A 19,254-nucleotide genomic window follows, 5' to 3' on the forward strand; every position below is an offset into this window, starting at 1 on the left:
ATTGAAATAGAAAAATCGGGCACATTTTCTCCTCATTTTCTTTCATTGAGATTCAGGACCCCCCCCCCCCAGGGAGGAGAAAAAAAAAAGATCATTAAAGTTTCTGTTTTAGGGAGGAAGGCAGAACCATGGCAAGTTTTAACAGATCTTCTATTGATCAGGTTTAACTCCCCTGTGTGCTGTCTCCAGCCCTCCAGCTCTCAGCTCTGTGGCACTGCTTGATGACAAGGAAGGGACTTAACAGCCAAGCCGATCCTCATCCAGCAGTCAAAGCTTCCATATGCAGAAGCCTTTCCAGGCTGAAAAGCCCAGGCTTTTGCCTTGCTGCCAGTAGGGTTCTGAACACCCCTTGGGTCTTTGTAATAGCGGCGTCTGCTTCACCACTTCTATTTCTACGTGAGTCACAGTTCCCCTCATGTACTCCTCCTTCTTTCCTGCTCTGCCTCACAGATAAGATGCTAGTGTCCCAGAGCAGAGATTTGAGAAACCTCAGGCAGTGCATTCCTGTCCAGAAAAATATGAATCTTCTCCATGACAAAAAGGGAGGAGGAGGAAGGAAAAACGGGTTTGTAGTAAAACTGTTAAGAGACCAAATCGGTGCTTCCTTAGGAAGTCCCTGGGATGTAAAGTACCAATTAACGTGTGCGTGATGTGAAATTTGAATAGGCCAGGGTTTTGAGTCATCCCCCAACACAAACCAAGTGTAGAGCTTGAGTCAGAAACACAAATAGCCATCTGAAGAAGGGAAAGACTTTCATTTTGATCCGGGTGTGCCTCCAGCCATAGCAGAGGGACAGAGGAAACAATGCAAGTTAGGAAATGCCAAGATGTGGAAACACAAGCCAAGGGTGCCTTGGACACATGCCAGATGAAAGCCCCGGGTCCCCAGGATCAATTCTTCTCCAGTCCTGAACCCATCGACTGCTGCAAACTTGTGTGTGTGAGCCAGGACCTCAGAGTGAAAAGGAACAACACAGACCTTCAGCACTGGGTCACGCTAATCAACCAACCCCCTCAGTGCCTCTGGCAGCAAGGTATTTTTAAAAGACTATTTTAGGAGATAGGACAAGGACCAGATTGTTGAGGAAGTCACCAGAATTGATCGTTTGATTCTTTACAAGATGCTTGTTCTATGTGTCTGTGAGGGAGCTAAATGCCAGGGAGATTGGGCCCTGCTCTAGGAAAGGTCCCCAGGACCCATCCTTGGTTGTGCCCTCCAGCTGCCCCAGGTAAGACAGCACTGGTGCCCACGTCCCACCTGGCTGATCGATGCTCTGGACGGAGCAGGGTTGGTGCTCAGGACAAACCAAAGCCGTTTTCACTGCATTCTCTATTTCCAGCTGCAGCACAATCAAATCCATCAAATGGGAAGAGGAGTTCAGTTGTCACTGTCACATCCCGGAGGAAGGCTGGGCTGACTCAATTAGGAGACGTACACGGGTATTGATTATTGCCAAGTGCAGATTCTCTCTCTCACTCAGCTGTGTGTCACGCCGTTAGTTTATTTGCCCCCTCCGGGTTATTCTTAATTTCAAAACAACGTGATTGTTGTTGTTCCAAATGTACAATACAGATTGACAATATAATATCGCTTGTATTACTGCAGTCCCCACTGGCCTCTGATGAGTTAGGAATTCAGCTATCTGATTTCCTCCTTTTATTTTTTCTGTTTGCTGGTGGATTCCACACTCTCTGAAAATGTATTTCTTGTTGATGTTCAAGGCAAAGCCACCTCGCAGCAGGAGGTTGCCTGAAAAGACTTTTCTTGCCCTTCCACTCCATCACAGGGGAGGACAGATCTGCCCCAAAGATCTCCTCCTGTAATAGCAGCCATCAGTCACTTAACTCATTCCCCAGGAAACTTGTACCTGAGGCATCAGTGTGTGGGGAGGATGGGTTCATGGGAGCCAACCCCTCTCGGTATGCTGGGACAACTGGTTTGGAGGGGCAGGAGAACCTGTGAGCCCCCTGCTTCAGTAGGCATAGGCTTGCCCTAAGCAAGGAATGGACACAGCAAGCTAAGGTCTTCCAGGATAAATAAAGTGTTAGATCCTCACTGAACACATCTGCCTACAGAACTCTTTCTTTGAGTGGGAATTCATCACCTCTGTCTCTGGAAATAAAGCCATTACCACACCCTGCTATAAATCTTGGAGCCTAAAAAGGGTCTCCCGTGGCTGAAAACCATCCTGCAGCTCAGAGCACCCAGCAAGGTCCAACTTCCTACCCCAGCACTGTCACTCTCTTCTCCTTGCAGTGCAATCCCAGAGCCCAACTTCTCTTGCACCTGCAGTTTCTTGCATGGTACTGGCAAAACGCACTGACAGCGTTGAATAAGGCTAGGGACTCAGAGGTCCCATGATCTCACCAGAAGATATTAAAATTCTCCATCTTCCTCCTGCCTGATGAAGGAGGGATGAACTGTGCTAGGGCCAGTTAGAAATTAAACTATTTCAAGTGTGTAACATCTATTGCTCTCCTTGGGGATGACTCAGGATGTGAGCTACACGTTTCTGGTGGAATGGTACTGGAGAGGACAGCAGGGCCAGCACTTCAGCTCTGTATTTATGGGTATCAGCAGCAAAGCTTTATTGGATACATATTTTGCATCCTTCTCCCCAGAGGATTCAGCTGACTTTCAAAACCTTTTTGCTCCCTTGCTTTCTATAACTGATTTTATACATATATGTATGTATATCTTATATATGTTACACAGAGGGGATGTTGGTAAGAATTCCTCAAAGTATGGAGATATGGTGGGTGTTTCCCACCTGACATGGGGCAAAAACAAGGAACTCCATCCTTGAGGGCAAAGCCAAAGCGGCTGGGGTGGGTCTGACCCTTCTACCTGTTACAGCATCACATTTCTCCTCCAAAGGAGACCTGCAAAGTGCCTGCCTTGCACAAAGGCTACCTGCCAAAGCTGCTGCTTCTCAGGGCTCCCCGCCAAGATGTGCTGCTTTTCCGATCTAAGCCACCTGTGAAGGGCACCCAAGTGCCCTCCCTGAGTGCTCATCATAAGGCGTGCGGTGTTCCCTGAAGGCTAAACACCACCACGTACCCCTCCTGCCAGCAATGTCTGCCAAGGAGCCTTGGGTTGGGGTTCAGAGGGCCCATGGTCCCAAAGGTCTGCTTGCTGAGCCCGGAGCCCACCTTCCCCCTGGAACAGTCCTCACAAGGTGGCACAGCCGAGGCGTCGGACCACTACAGAGTTAAACAGGTCTGTGTTTGGAGGTACACCATGGCAATTCAGTACCAGGTAACAGGTCAGTGTTTGGATGTACACTATGGCAATTCAGTACCAGGTTCAGCACCTTGACTTTGGCCTCTCTAACACATGCCCTCATCAGAGAGCGTTCTCCTTTCTCCAAGGGTAAGAGGTCCTAGGATTTCCTCCAAAAAAAGGGAAGAAGGAAGCAGTATTTTAAAAGATTTCACAAAACCAGCATGTCCCACGGGGAGTCTGGATCAATCAAATGTTTTGTTTCACTCTCTTTTCCCATGTAAGATAAAATGTGGATGAAAAATTGACAAGAAGTGCAATGACTGCAACTTCGTCTGAAAAATCATCAAAGCAGAACAGTTACTTTTAAAAAGGGAACAATCAAACCAATATGGCCTGATGTGTCAAAATAGCATTTCCAACAGAAAAACCGCTGTGACAACATTGTTCTCAAAAGCTCTTCATTGCACCCTCACCAAAAGGACAGTTCCTGGTGATAGCACACAGAGACCATCCAGGAATTTCCTCCTGTTACACTTCCTTCAAAGGTAGCAGTGATGTGCATTGGCCTCTCCTCTCTTCCTCAACTGTCCCTGAGATGTTGATTCTTTTCTACAAAGGTCTTGCTACTACTGTTAGCCACGGGCAGCGTCCATGTGAGGACCATACAATCAGGAGGGGAATCAGCTGTTTAAAAGGGTAGACAATGGCAGGACAGAGGGAATGGATTAAAGCTAAAGAAGGGAAGGGTTAGATGAGATATTAGGGGGAAATTCTTTACAGAGAGAGTGGTGAGGGGCTGGGACAGGCTGCCCAGAGAGGAGGTGGATGCCCCTGTCCCTGGAGGCGTTTGAGGCCAGGTTGGATGGGGCCCTGGGCAACCTTGTGTAGATCCAGACCTGGAGGTTGGTGGCCCTGCCTGTGGCAGGGAGGTTGGAACTCTGTGATCTTTGGGGTCCCTTCCAACCCAGACCATTCCATAATTCTATGACTCTACATGGCTTCACAGACCCCCACAGACTTCACAGCCCTGTGGTGTTTTCCTGCAGTAACAGAGAATTGGTCTGAGCTACCACAGATGTCCCCAAAACAACAGTGATTTATCAGCAGCAAGGCTGACATGAAGGTCGCACCACGCGTTTAGCCCCATTCATATTCATCAGCCCAACGTGCATCTGTGAGCTGATGCACATGTACAGAGCAGATATTTAAGACAGGGTGGGGTGTGCTTATGCACTCGTCAGCATCACATTGAGATGTCCAGCACGTAGTAGAAGTATATATAGGAAATGCTAGTGGGAGCATGATTGTGTGATCCCTCAGCTCGAGATAGTACGTGCTGAACTCCGTCCACACAAGCAGGATGGTACAGACCTGAACAGAGCATAATGAATGCCCTTCTTCATCACGCAGGTGTCACTTCTCCTGACTCAGATTCAATTACACTCGTGGAGCTGATTGCAGATTTCAGCCTACTCTTGCATATCAAGAGCATATTCAGTGTTCCAGGGACTCGATGAAACAAAATGTCAGCACGTGGTCCTCCTTACAGCCCCTGGGTCTTGTTCATCCCTGGTGGAGCCACACAAAGAAGGAGCTTGGCCTATTTTGTCAGATGCAGGGAATATCTGTGGAATAGTGTGTTCAATCCTTTATGTCAGGCCATCTATCTCTCCTCAGCAAAATGCATCTGTGATTACTGCTCCGTTTGCTATTTTTTTTAAAATAGGGAATTATACAGTAGCCCTCAAACAGAACGGGGGGGGTGGAATGAAAATGTTTAATTTAAAAGTTTATCTATTCAAAGCAAAGTTAGGGAAAGCACTGAGCATCTCAGGTGCTGGTTAACCTATAAATGAAAAATAATGAAGACAGGGAAGGGGAATATTAAATGAAGTGGATTCCTAGGGGAATCATATCTTGGCTCATATACAAGTCTGAGATGCTGCAGGAGAGGAATGGGAAGACTGGACTGGGGTAGAAAGGACAACCAGTGCCTTCCCACAGGAAACAAGGGAAAACCTCAGTGGGGCTTGGGTAGGATGGAAAACAGCTCCACTTCCAAAACAGACTGGGTCACATTCACCCCACGTAAAAGCAGTGATGGGTTTCGCCCTCAAAAACAAATAGGAAAGCAAGTCCCATGCTCATGTACCACGTAACCACACACAGAGCTGACACACAGCCCTGCAGGGGTTGTTCCCTTCGCACGGAGCTCCTGCCTTGTTGTAAGGAAGGGGGCTGTAGTATCAAGAAAGTGCCCACAGAGATGGAGTCGCACCCTGCTCCTCCTCCAGACAGGGATTCTGTCCCTTGGGAACACACACTGGCATTTTGCACATACAGACTCCTCCATAATTTACAGCAGACTGTTACAACATGACCCCTTTTACCCACGCAGGCATGTGAAACCCAGGACCACGTGGTAGCATGAAGAGACCATCCAGGAATTTTCTCCTTTTACACTTCCTTCTAAAGCAGCTGTGATGTGCATTGGCCTCTCCTTCACTCTTCCTCAACCGTCTCTGAGACGTTGATTCTTTTCTACAAGAGTCTTGCTACTACTGTTGGCCATGGGCAGCATCCATGTGAGGAGCATACAAACAGGAGGGGAATCAACTTTTTAAAAGGGTAGACATGGCAGGACAAGGGGGAATGGATTAAAGCTAAAGGAGGGAAGGGTGGTCCTGGGTCTCACTGACTGAGTGGGTAAAAGGTGTGTGGGGTCAGACCCAATGGGGAGGTTTGGGGGGTTGGATCCGATGATCTCTTGAGGTCCCTTCCAACTCCTGACTCTGTGACCAGTGCAAGAAATGCCAAACCCCCAGAAGGCCACTCATCTGGTAGCAAAGATGGGTACTGACATGTTTTCCTTCCAGTCCTGATCTCTCCAGCTTCTCTGTGGGAGCTGATGTTGCTTTGTGTTGTAGCTAAGTAGAGATTCCTCTCGAAAGCTCTAACTTGGCTTCCAAGTCAACAGCAAATAAACTTCTGCAAAGAATGCTGAGTTGTAAGGCAGGTCCCAGCTGGTTTTGGGAACATTGTTCTGTGGGAAACCATATTTCACGGTATGTAACTGTGACAGGTTTTTCTGAAGGAGGCCAAACATGTGGGAACATTTCTCAGTCCCTGGAAGTTAATGGTTGTTCTTCAGCACCAATTTACAATTTAATTGAAAAACTGAGAGCAAGAGAAGAAATTCTGATTAACGCTGCTCTTAATCATCAAAGCTTTCACTGGGCACCACCTGGTTGTGCCAGCCCAACCCTTCACATGTATTAGAAGACTGACAGTAGAGACATTCAGAGTGGAGAATAAAAGAAAAATGAAGCAAAGGTCGGTGTTGCTTGCTCAAGAGTAACTCCATTACGTAAGGAGCTGTTCCACATTTATATGACCATGGAAGCTCAGCTTGGCCCAGAGCCTTCTCGATGCTGAGCATTCTTCCTGCCTTCTAATCACTCGGACCTTTCCCCAACAGGCATCCCATCAGGCTTCCATTTGTAATGTTTGCATGATATATCAGGAAGCATCACTAAAAAGAGACATCAGTCTGTGGCATGGAATTCTCTCTGGGAAATGATCTGCTGTGCGGCAGGCTGTGAAGGGGAGATCTGTTACCGTTGGAGAGCCGCCCCATTCAAAAACTGCTGAAGCAAAGAGCAACAAAAATTCTCTGAGTCAACCCTGAACCAAAGTCCCAGCCAATATCAGGGAGCCCTATTCTGTCAGAAGAGCCTCTCTTCAGATAAGACTTTCATCCAAGGTTATCCGAACACTTGCAATCAAGTGGCATTTTGTGCTAACATTAATCCTGGTGTCCTGGCCACATTCCAGTTTGAGTAACAACATTCTGCCAACCTGAATTCCTCCAGAGGCTTCAGCAGGATGCAATTTTCTTCTTCCTTTTTGTCTTCTATTTCTTGGTAGTTAATTCTGGACAGAGTAAAAGACTGACCGTGTTCCACCAGCTGCATTTCACTGATGGGGAAAGTGAACCTTGAAGTGAGCAGGGCCAAAACACTGCAGGAAAACACATTATTAATAATACAAAGCTTTTAAAACACATTTGTACTTTCTTTTATTTTTTTTGAATTCTGGTATCAATTTGAAATGTAGAGCTGGAATACTACTGAGATCCCTCAGAATGATTATTGGCAATCCCAGCAACTGGAAGAGAGAAGTGCATGTCAAGTTGTAATCAATACACTTATGACACAAGTGAAAGGGAGATGTTATATAAGGATTCTTTCCCCACTGGAGAGAGCCCTGACAGCCAGTTATTGCAGTGAGGAAGGGAAGTCATCCAGATGGACTCTCCGTCACACTAATGAAGCCATCTCATAACTGTAACAGAGACCTCATGTATCTGCTGTGACACTTAGCAAATCCGGGCATGAATAAATAACCAAAGTCCAATTGAATTAACCTCCAGCTGATCAGCACTACTAAACAAATTATCCTAAACTCTGAACAAGATTAGAAGGACTGGCACAGGCCGGAATCATGTGGCAGGAGTGTTAATTCAGTTTAACAAGTTTAAACCTAATCCCCCAGTGTTCTCCAATCTCAGGGTTTCAGGGCAAACTGGTTCCAAAATGGTCTTGGAAGAGATAGGAAAGGAAGCTCACATGAAGTTAAGAGCAAAAAACATGAGTTCAGCCTAAAGGAACCTAGAGAAACAAAAGGAAAATTGAAAGCACAGAGCAGAAAAAGACTTGGGCAGAGCACTTCTTACAGAGACAGAAGAAAACAACATTGACTTCCTTATGGAATATCCCAACTTCATTTCCAGGATGAAACTTAAAAAGTTGACAGCACATCTGCTTTTCCTGATTATTGCGTTTCTGGGACAGAAATAGGAGATAAGCACCTGTGAAATAAGGGACAACATTTTATTTCAATGCCATTTTCCTCAGTACATAATTGTATTTTTCTCCTAACAGCACATTTGTAGTGCCCATCAAATGCACAGCTCAATTATCACAAGCTTCAGTTCATTATCTGGACCGGCACTAACAAACAATTTCAATATTTGTTTCTTTTTGAGTTGATTCATAAAATTCTTTATGTGGTCAGTTAAAATTCACTTTAAACTTCAGCATTAACTGACTCAATGTTGTGCAGGTTTCTGAAATGTCAGATCTGCTTCCAGAGAAAACATTTGTTCTGTTACTCTTTAGAGACAGGAGTGGATGGAGCAGACTCTACAAGTTTTCTGAGATGGAGATAAGTAGGATCTGAAGCACGTCTAAATACAAATTCCTGCAGCATAGAGACATGCCTCACAAAACCTTGCAAATAACAATATTCCTCAAAAATGTATTTCCAATCTTCTGACATAGATAAGCGCTCTGATATGGCTTCCAGTTGCCTAAAATCTCACGCTTTCTCAGAGACAGTGAGGGAATCTGGTTGCTTTAGGCAGATGAAGACTGAGATCTGAGAGCCTCTACAGCCCGCTGAAGGGCATCTGCCTGTATCCTCCTGCCTTGTTATGGTTTGCCTTGATGCAGGTCTGACTTTGAATCTTTAATTGTGATCTACAGCATCACTAATGCTTTCTGTGCTAAACTCTAGCACCAGAGGGGAGCTGAATTTTGACTAGATGGCACAAAAATGTAACGTCCCAGGAAGGAGAAAGCATTCAGACATCAGGCATTTCTCCACCTTCAACATCTATAAAGCATTTTAAAAGCAGAGCGGGCCAATCTTCACCTCATATTCAAGAGTCATTTGTAATACCTAGAAATCACTTTGTTCTTGCTTCACTGGCAGGCATGGGGTCGCCTGCTTCATTGGGAAACGCCTCAATGTTCCCCCCTGTTTCAGTCTGCAAAATGAATGCCTCCTGCAATCCCAAAGCTTTGGTTACACAACCCTCAGAACCGAATTAGGCCCCGTCTCCTGCACACATGGCTGTTATTTATGTGGCATATAAAGGGAAAGTAAATATTTATTCTCATTTTCCACTGTGTGCGCTGACTGATCCCTCCCCAAGTTAACAGCAGCTTTATGAACTGCAAACGGTGATGCATTGTCAAAGTTGAACCAATTTGGTTCGACGCCTCTTACATTTTCAAATATTCCCAGTGCAATTTCGTAACCGCCTTGAACATAACGAGACAATGGGCTTTTCCTCTTTCAACTGGGTAATAATGAACGACTATTAGAAACACTTAATCATTTCCAGAGTTTGAGGGATCAGTGGCCACAGAGAAAATATGCCCTTTTCAACTAAGTTTTTAATTGTTTTCTCACTTGAAAGAAGAGCTAATTTATTACTGGCAGCACACAAAGCATTTGTCTCATCAAGTTATATCGCTTTAACTATGGGTGAATTCTAGACAACACCACTATTTAATTTGCTGTCACAATTAAGTGATTTATACAACTGACTACACCATTAGTACCATACTAATGCCCTGACATTCTCTTGTTCCTTCCGCAAGAACCGTGCCGTTATCTTCTGTGCTTCCTCACTCCTCAGGAGCACAGCACTAGGAGTTCTGTCCTTAGAAGCTATGCTACAATTATTCTTAAGATCTGCTCCATCTGCATGCTGCCTTTCATCTGACAAACCACCACAAGCAGCTGAACCCCCCCCTGCATAAACTAGGATGAGCTTTACGGCAATTACTGCTGTCTGTACTGATCCATGGGAAGAATTTCTCCAGCCACCCAGTCGTGCAGAGCTTCTGCTGTTCACAGGGTGGATCTGTTGATGGATGGTACCATCCACGGGTGCTGTCATGGTCATGATCGATGTAGGGCTGTTATTTGACAAAGGAAAATTATGTAAACAGTACTCAAACTCAATCTTGCCTCATGATGACTCTGTCTGCTCTGTACCCCCTGGCTACCATGTCCAGTACAGCCAGCTGTTATCTCATGATAAATATCTGGGATAAAATTATCATTAGATGGCACCAGGTTGATTGCATGATGCAGTGTAGGTAGCTGGAGCTCTTTTAGCTCTCTTAGGAGGTCTGGAGCTGCCCTGGAGACGTATTTCACACATTTTGAGAACGTAATTTTCATTTCAGTGGTCACTGAAATAATTTCTGGGTATTTTTTTTTGCAAAGAAATGTAGGATCTGCTGTTTTCAAAGGTACTGAATATATGAAAGCTACTGCTTTTCAAGACCAAGCACCCCAGAAAGCATGGTCAGCAACGTGCTTCTGTGACTTGCCACACTTTTGCCAGGCTCTGCCATCTCAGCAGCAGCCCCTTTCTGAAACTCTCCCCCAGCACCAAGGGAGCTCCTCCCAGCCAGGGAGACCTCACTTCTGGGGCTAAAGCTAGTCTTTGGGAACGGCCCCAGGTGTGCTCACTTTCCCCAAGCACCTTAATTCAGTTGCAGTTCCCCAACACCACCTCTGCCAGACTCGACTTAAATACAGTGGGAACAGCTTGAAAGCATCAGGAGGTGGATTTTTGCCATCCCTCCTACCCCTCTGAGACCATGGCCCCAAGCAGAGTGTGCTCCCACAACCCTGTGCTCCCACATTCCCCCAACCTTGCTGTGAGAGTAACAAGGGGAAAAGAAGCACTCTGGTATTGCCTGACCAGAGGAACGTCCTTAAAGGCAGCTCTGCTTCACGTACCTGACTCATAACAAGGATCAGAATAATTCCCAGGCAGCTCCCGCATCGGGGAGCAAACTAATTCCTTTCCTCTCTCCTTGGCTGCGCAGCCCCCGAGCCCGGCTTCACCTGAGGTTCCAGCTCACAGTCTATATTCTGCATCATAAAAGATACAAGAGAGAAATCTAAACTAGGGAAGTAATAACCTGTAAACTAATAAACCAACCCAGCACTTTGATAGCTGGGCGCTCCCAAGAGCAGGGATTATTAATGGATGTCCTGAAACATTGTGTGTCTAGTTTTTGAGGGAAGGGGAGAAGGTTTCCGATGCTCCGTGGATCTTGTGTTTGCTGTACAAAATCCATTCAGATAAATGCAAAGATTATTATAACAAGCTGCCTCCTCCCAGTCTCCACACACAGAGGCACTTAAGCAGTTTAAAAAGGAGAGTAGGAAGAAACTGCTCAGATAAATAATAATAAAGGTATAAAGCTGTGGTATTATGGGTTGGTTTTCTTGTCGAAGTGTGGGGCTGCACAGTCACTGGTTTTCTCTGGGAACTGAGACAGCGACATGCACGACTTACAGTTCTTCAGCAGCGAGTGCATGGAAGTGGAAGAAGGGATCCTGAAATCCTGCAAACTCCAGCCAAGGATTTGATGGCTCTCAAATGCTGTCTGTCTCGATTCTTTATTTCCCTTGGTCTGTGAGATGGGGTATATTAATAATATCTTATGTCGAAAGAGAGTTTATGAAGCTAAATGTAATCATGTTTGCAATGTGATTAGGGATCTTTGGAGGGAAAGTGCTACAGATAATGGGAGTGTAAGTACAGCTGCATGTCCTTCTCAGACAGAAAGCGCTGGGGAGCAGGCGGCAGGCAGACAGTCCTGTCATCTGCCATGGTGTGTATTCCCAAATCAGCATCCCCTGCCTCAGTCACACAGACAATAGGAGCCTTCTCCTTACCTCATTTTTAATAAATTTATTTACTTTTGGTGATGAAGATTCAGTCCTTGGTTACATCTTGCTGTCTGGTTCTTGAGCTCATTATATCTCACCCCAGCTCCATGCCAAAATAAGATACCCATTCAGTTGAAAACTGTTAAAAGTAACTCAGCCCAAACTAATTCAAAACAGCAAAGTACGGGGTTCTGTGTAAATCTGGACTAGAGAGAACTCTCTTTGTCTTCCTGACACGTAAAAAAGTAAAGTGAAGGCTGGCAAGAATGGCGGGAAGAATACAGCCCTTTGTGTTTCCCAAAGTAAAATTATTCTCTTGAGAAAGCAGAGCAGGAATAAACTTTTTTTATGAGTCAGGGGACTCTACAGACAAGAGTTGCTATTATCTCTTTCAAACAGACAAAGCCTCGAGTGGTTGTGGTAAGCAAGAAAGAGGAATGTTGGTTTTTTGCAGTGCTGGAAAACAGACTATTTGCTGGGTTTCAGGGAGTGCCGAAAAGGTACCAAGCCTCTGTTCGAATTAACCACAGGAACAACCTGCTGAATCAAAAGCTTTTCCATGGATCTCTGCTGCTCTCTAACGGCGCCTTAGAGGATCCTCAGTACAAGGTTTATGGTTTGGCTGTAGCTGTAGTATAGTGTTGTTAAAGCTTTTAAAGCAAAACTAACAAAAATTTGTGAAGTCCTTAAGGACTGAACAGATAAGCTGCAACTCAGGTTGTTACTGCATTCAGCATTGAGAAAAGAAGACTGAGAGGGAATCTAATCAATGTTTATAAATATCTCAAGCGTGGGACACAGGGGGAAATGGGCAGCCTCTTCTCAGTGTCTGTGAGGACAGGACAAGGGGCGACGGCCTCAAGTTGGAGCACAGGAAGTTCTGCACCAATATGTGGAAGAACTTCTTCACAGTGAGAGTGACAGAGCCCTGGGACAGGCTGCCCAGGGGGGTGTGGAGTCTCCTTCTCTGGAGATAGTCCAGCCCTGTCTGGATGCCGACCTGTGTGGCCTGTCCTAGGGACCCTGCTTTGGCAGGGGAGTTGGACTCAATCCCCTTCCAATTCCTACAATTCAGTGGTTCTGCGATTCAGAGCCAGCATATTTTGTGTGGTGGGAATGGCAGGAAAGGAGAGAGAATGCATAGACATGAAGGTCTGCAAGGTATTTTAGAAGCAGCAGTCGCAGAAGCCTGGAAGCTTGCAAACCTCTAAGAACCCCCCGTTTTCAGAGCTCTGTATAACTTAGCATACAAACTTGTTATTCATGAATGCCAGTATTTCAAAGAGGGAAAAGAATTAAAATAGCACTGAATTAACTGTATAGAATTAAGAGAAACTAACGTTTGCATGTATTGCTTGTGGGACATAAGCAATGCGGTTCTGGCTGCTTCACACAGATATCCCATCATGGCACCATTAGGCAGCCGCCATTGCTCCCACAAGCCCCAGGCTTCGTTTCTGAAGCAGCAGGGCCACGCACAGGGTACGTGCATGTGGGGCATGTGGGGCTGAACATGGGGCTTCTTGTCCCATGGCAGCGAGGTGCAAGGCCGGGCAGCCTGCCTGTGTCAGGGAAGGGCATGGCCGATGGGCCAAACCCACCCTTATTTTGATGGGAAAACACCCGTGGGGGCTTGAAGTGTTGGCCCAGCGACAGTGGGTGGGAGCAGTCACATCCCATGTGGAAACAGGGAGGGGGGGAAGGTAGAAAGATCCAAATTAGCAGTTTCCCCACAGCCGCGGGTTCGCCGTGTCCCCTCACGGGCCTAGGGAGCAGCATAGGCCACGGGTGGGGGGTCCTGCCGTGACACACGCTCCCACTCGCCACCACACTGACAGCCGGGGAAACGGGCAGGAACCGGCCGAAGAGGCGAGGCAGGGCCGCGGGAGGGTTTCCAGCCCCGGGGCCGGCGAGGGGCGATGTCCCTGAGGAGAGTAGAACGGCGGGACATGGCGCCTCCCCGTGCGCGGGTAATGGCAGCGCGGCGCTGAGGGGAGGGGGAACGGCGGCCGCCCTGCGCCATCTCCCCGCGCCGGAGCCCGGCGGAGGCGGAGGCGGGGTGGGGGGGAAACGAGTCGCTTCCGCCGCGGCGGGGCGGGCCCGGGCGGAGAGCGGCGGCGCGGCGGGGCCAGGCGCGGGTAGGGGCGGTGGGGGCTTCCCCTCAGCCTCGGCTCGGAGTTCTGGCTCCCTGAGGAAACGCCGAGGCCTGCGGGTGGAAAGCGGGGCTCGGGGTCGTCTCCTCGGTGCCGGCGGCCGGGAGGCTGCGAGGGAGGGAGGGCGGGCGCGGCGGGTCGGGCTCGGGGCCGGCCTGCTCCATCGGTGCGGCCACCGGACCCGTGGTGAGCGCGGGATGCTGCAAACGGCAGCACGTTGGCGGGGGGCTGGGTGCCGGCCGTTGCTGCGGGGCCCTTGCGTTCCCCAGGCAGACAGGGACAGGGCATGGTGTCCCACGCAGACACGCACCTCGGGGTGCTTTGTGCTCTGAAATCATCTTAATTCGGGTATTGGACATGAAGGGGAGGGTTCAGCTTTTTACAGCCCGTGTCCCGTGTTTTCGCATCTAATATTATCGTTGCTTCATTGTTCTTTTTCTGCAGCGATGGAAGAGAGTCCCCCCGTCGTGACGTCCAAGCAGCGGGAGGAGGTGGTGCACGGCGTCCCGACCGAGGTGGTGTGCACGGCCTTCTCCAACTCCGTCCTCGTGGTGGTCACGCAGTACGGCAAGATGGGGACCATCATCTACCTGGACCCCAACACGGTCGGTGACAACGTGGGCCGGCCCTCGCTCACCACAAAGGTGCTGCTGGGCAAGGATGAGGTGAGAGCCAATACACAGTGCACAGGCAGCAGGGATAAGGGGAAGGGTAGTAAATGGGGCTGCATGAGATGCCAGGGAGTTGATGAGTCACAGCAGTTGAGCGGGGCTTGCACAATGAGAAGATTAATCTTTAAAATCTCTTCTGAGGGAAGAGGGGCTCATTGGAATAGTATTAATGCTCACCTGCTCTTTGACATAACAAACGTTTAACTCACAGTGAGTGGTTTGGGGATCCATTGCCTTGTATCCTACAGGATATGGGTTGCTTAGCCATGTTTATGGAAGGCCGAATAGAGCTCCTGTTTGAAGGGCTGCAAGATCAAACATACAGCCTTTGATAATCTTCTTCAGGTTTCTGTTCCAGAGAGTTTATTTTCCTTTCCTTACCCACTCCTGCCACCCAATCTATGCCAGCCCCATAACGGAATGTAGCTGCCCTCTCCCAAGTCTGCCAGCCAGCACTTTCCCTTGATAAAGTTTAATTTCTTTCACTTGAACAAAATGAGTTTTTATCGACCATTTCACCAAGCTGGAGAGAAAGCAGAAGATGATGTAGTTTGCAAAGCATCAACTAATCAAGCATTAAAACAGAAAGTTACAGAGCTACAAGATTATGAGGTTTTCCATCAGAGTTGGAGCTACTGAATATTATTCACTGACCTTAACTAGAAAAACTCTAGCAGTACAAATTCCTGAGTATCTGGCTTGCCTGTACGGAGTTCTCATTCTTATACACTAGTCTTTCTTCCTAGGGTGTGCGAAGCTTTGGTTTCTCTGGTGTGAGGTCTGCCAATTCTGACTACCTCCACCCCCAAGCTGGTTTTTTGTGTTTTATTTGGAAACCAGAAGGCCTTTGTATATTTTGTTACAGAGTATTTTTAAATCATTTTATCAATCCGTAGAAGCTTTAAGAAAAGGCTTTCAACTAGTTTGCTGCCTTCCTGCTTGTCACCATTAACATCCCCATTTGGAATGGTGCACGCTTCCAAACCACACTGGTACTAAAATCAAGCAGACTCATCCTTCTGATGAATACACAGCTGTGGGTGTAAATAAATCCTAGACAAGCTGGATGTTCTTGGTAAAGAAACCTCTTTAAGGAGACTCTACCCCTTTCCTCCCCTCCTTCAGCCTCACTACTTAATTTCTGGTTTTCATTACTCTGTTAAAATGAAAGCCAACACGTCTTACACATGCCGTGCAAAGTCTGTGTCTGCAAACCCCATTTTTGGGTCTCTAGGAATTGCAGAAATAACGGGGGTTTTTCCAGAGCTTGTCAGCAGAACGTACCCTCTTCAGCAACAAGTTTTCAGAGGGGGAAAAAAAAAGTATTTAGAGAACTTCTTCAGAAATCTGGCTGTGGGCTATGATGAAAATAGAGGCGTTTTGGTCCATGGTTCTTCATGTAGATTGGTGTTCAGTGACATCGTTTGGGTGGGAGGATTAGCAGAAGGAAAGATTCTTCATACCAGCTTTCCAAACTGGTACAAAGCTCAATTCAAGTGTAGCTGCAGTTTTAAGTTGTTTCAGGGTGGTTTGGGTGGCTGTTGCCTGCAGGTCCAAAGAGTTTCCCCTTTTAAGCTGGTTGAGAAAATGCTTTCCTGGTTGTGTTGGAACCCCTCAGCAGGCTGCACGCTCAGTCTGAGTCCAGCACTGACAGGTTCTCAACATGGTCCCTGTCACTGAAGGACTGGAGCATCTCCCCTACAAGGAAAGGCTGAAAGAACTGGGGCTGTTCAGCATTGAGAAAAGAAAAACGTGAGGGGATCTGATTAATGTTTATAAATATCTCAAGTGTGAGACACAGGGGGAAATGGGCAGCCTCTTCTCAATGTTCTGTGGAGACAGGACAAGGGGCAATGGCCTCAAGTTGGAACACAGGAAGTTCCACACCAGTATGTGGAAGAACTTCTTCACAGTGAGGGTGACAGAGCCCTGGGACAGGCTGCCCAGGGGGGTGTGGAGTCTCCTTCTCTGGAGATATTCCAGCCCTGTCTGGATGCCGACCTGTGTGACCTGTCCTAGGGACCCTGCTTTGGCAGGGGAGTTGGACTCAGTGATCTCTGGAGGTCCCTTACAACCCCTACGACTCTGTGAGTCTGTAAGTCTTCCTCACCTGTCTCACACGGGAGGGCTCTCCCAGCTGTATGAGCATAACTCTGCATGCCTTTGCTTTTCAGCCCCTTGTCCACGTTTGTGCCAAAAACCTGGTGTCGTTCGTGTCTCAGGAAGCTGGAAACAAACCCGTCCTGCTCGCCATGGCTCTGAAGGACAAGACCATGGAAGGGATACAAGCTCTCCGGGAAGTGATCCGAAGTTGCCAAGTGTGGTGAAGTTGTGCCATCTGGATTCAAGGAAATGATCTTGGAGCCCATGACTCATCACCGCTCATTTCAAAGGAGGAGAAATGAAAATGATGGAATGCCTTTGTGCTGGTTTTGGATGTCCTGAGGAATTTCACGGATTTTTTATTCTCTACTGTGTAGAATGTTTGTGGGTTCTGTTACTGAGGCAGGTTTGCAGGCCGGGCAGTCGGTGATGGAACGAGAACAATTGTCCTGACACGCAGGAGAAGTAGTATTTTTATCACACTGGGTGGGATGGGTGTTTGGGAGACAGTGTTTGTGTCCTGAGGAGCAACAGATGCCAAGCTCTGTAGCTACCCAGTACCACAGAGGGGGAACACCCAGTGCAGAGTGAATAAAAGAAACATTGATGAATCTCATTTTACCTGTTTGCTTCTTTGCCCTGTGAAAATCACTTCAATTGAAATACAAGCCTCAGTTACAAGTCAAGAGCAGTTGCAGAATAGGAGAGATTTTCTTGATGGTTTTTAAGGAAAACAGCCCTACCTGACTGCTTTTGTCCTCACGTCGGTCCCTTCCCTGATGTATTCTGAATTCATTTTCCCCTTTCACTCCATTTTTAAGGAGAGGCAGATCATTGTGCTCTCCAAATTTCCTGAAAGCTGACATCAGGGTGAAAGACAGAGACTCAAATTAGTGGGGAGAAAGGGACAAAATAAGAGCTGCTTACGGATTGTGTGGTGCCAACACTTAAGAGAGGCAGCAACACATAGATACATTTGGTTTTACCTCTGCTAGTAACAAATAACTCCAAGTAGTAAATTTTTAAGCGAGCTTTTAACACGTTTTTGTCACTTATGAACTTGTTGGAGAAGGCAGATGCCAGGTCCTACGTTTAGATTCTGGTTGGGGGAGACACAAGCTGTGTTAAGACCTGTTGGTGTCAGTGGAGCCAGCGCAGAGCCCGTGCCTGCCCCACGTCGGTCCAGTCGCTGGGTTACTTCTGTTGCTGAAAAAAAAAAATCCCCTAAAAGTAGGAAAGCAGAAAATGCATTTTGAAAGGACTTTTTTCTCTGAGGTAAGGGTTATTTACAGTGTTTAAGGGATTATGAGAAATGAAACTAGTTTTCAAAGTACATTCAAACACTGCAGGCTTGCAGCTGCCCTTGACAAGAAATTTCATCTAAAAATAATTTTCCAAACTCTGCTTCCAAGAATCAAAGATTTGCATCTGTCAGAACTCCAAATTTTCCCTCTTTTACAGCTCTTTTTTTTTTTTTTTTTGTCTAGGAGGGCTGAGAGAGGCAGGAGGAATTTGTTCATGTCGGTCCTGGTTTGCTAGTAGGGATTCTTTCCCAACACAGTGTATTCCTCAAATTCCCCAAATCCCGGTGCTCCACCAACTCAGATGCTATATATTAATTAATAAATTGAATGCCAATCCAGCTTTTATGGTAGTGATATGGCAGCACACCACCACTGCACCCTGAAGTCCTGAGTGTTGCAACCTAGAAGCTGACCTCAATGTAACCACCTTGATTTCCTGGCTCTGCATGCCATCAGGTCAGAGGAACTACATGGAGATCTCTCCTATTTGATGCTCTGAGCCAGACTCACCTTGATGCCTTTCCACAGACAGTTAATTAGACCATGAGCTCTCGATCCTTTGACTTCACTCTCAGTCACTCCATCCTTCGACTGGGCTCCTTTGGGGCAGGCTCACCCCATAAAACACACATCTTCCTTTCAGCCATCCCCCAGATAAGGATTAACTTCCCACCATAAGAAAAGCTGCCCTTGCCACCCAGGCAGAGCTCTCCCCCGCAGCCTCAAGGACGTGTGCCAGGCTGGGCGCAGCGGCGTCCGGCTGCACCGTGGCTTTCCAGCCCTGTTTGCTTTCCGGGCGTGGGACTGGAAAGGGAAGTTTGGTGGCTTTATCCAAGGGAGGTGAAGCCCGACCGGCTTCTCCAGCTGCTGTGGGGCCCTGGGGTGCAGCGAGGGCGAGCGGGGCGCTGGCAGGGCCTGCTGCCAGCGGGCAGGGAGGGTGCCCGGAGGAGGAGTCTCCTGCAGGTGCAGGCGGAGGAGGGCGCAGGGGATGCGGAGGCAGGTGCGCGGCAGCCAGACCTGCTCCTGGAGGAGCCCCACAGGGTGAGTAGGGCCCGGGGAGGGGTGTGTGGCAGGCGGGGACACCCCTGCACGGGGGTGAGGGTGCCCCAATCGTCAGTCCTGAGCACCCGAGGGGGCACAGACGCTGCAAGAGCCCTGTGCGTCACCCACTCCTCCAGATGGGCTTTAAGGAGGGCTGGGTGCTGCTCTACCTTAATTTCTAGCTTTGTGGTATAGGTCCTTCCTCCTGG

At 47.7% G+C, this 19,254-nt stretch overlaps 1 protein-coding gene across 2 annotated transcripts; it reads left to right on the forward strand.

Moving 5' to 3' along the window:
- Positions 1 to 13,866: 13,866 nt before the first annotated feature.
- Positions 13,867 to 17,304, forward strand: PSMG3 (proteasome assembly chaperone 3). 2 transcript variants are annotated; one of them, XM_084270825.1, is made up of 3 exons: positions 13,867 to 13,911; positions 14,371 to 14,591; positions 16,772 to 17,304. In XM_084270825.1, the coding sequence occupies exons 2-3, from the start codon at positions 14,373 to 14,375 to the stop codon at positions 16,922 to 16,924; spliced, it is 372 nt and encodes a 123-aa protein (XP_084126951.1). In that variant the 5' UTR covers positions 13,867 to 13,911; positions 14,371 to 14,372; the 3' UTR covers positions 16,925 to 17,304. The 2 variants fall into 2 exon arrangements, with proteins under 2 accessions (XP_084126951.1, XP_084126952.1); XM_084270826.1 differs by lacking the exon at positions 13,867 to 13,911 and adding an exon at positions 14,105 to 14,112.
- The last annotated feature ends 1,950 nt before the right edge of the window (positions 17,305 to 19,254 follow it).

Source organism: Gallinula chloropus (assembly GCF_964237585.1).
Source record: "Gallinula chloropus genome assembly, chromosome: 15".
NCBI lineage: Eukaryota > Metazoa > Chordata > Aves > Gruiformes > Rallidae > Gallinula > Gallinula chloropus.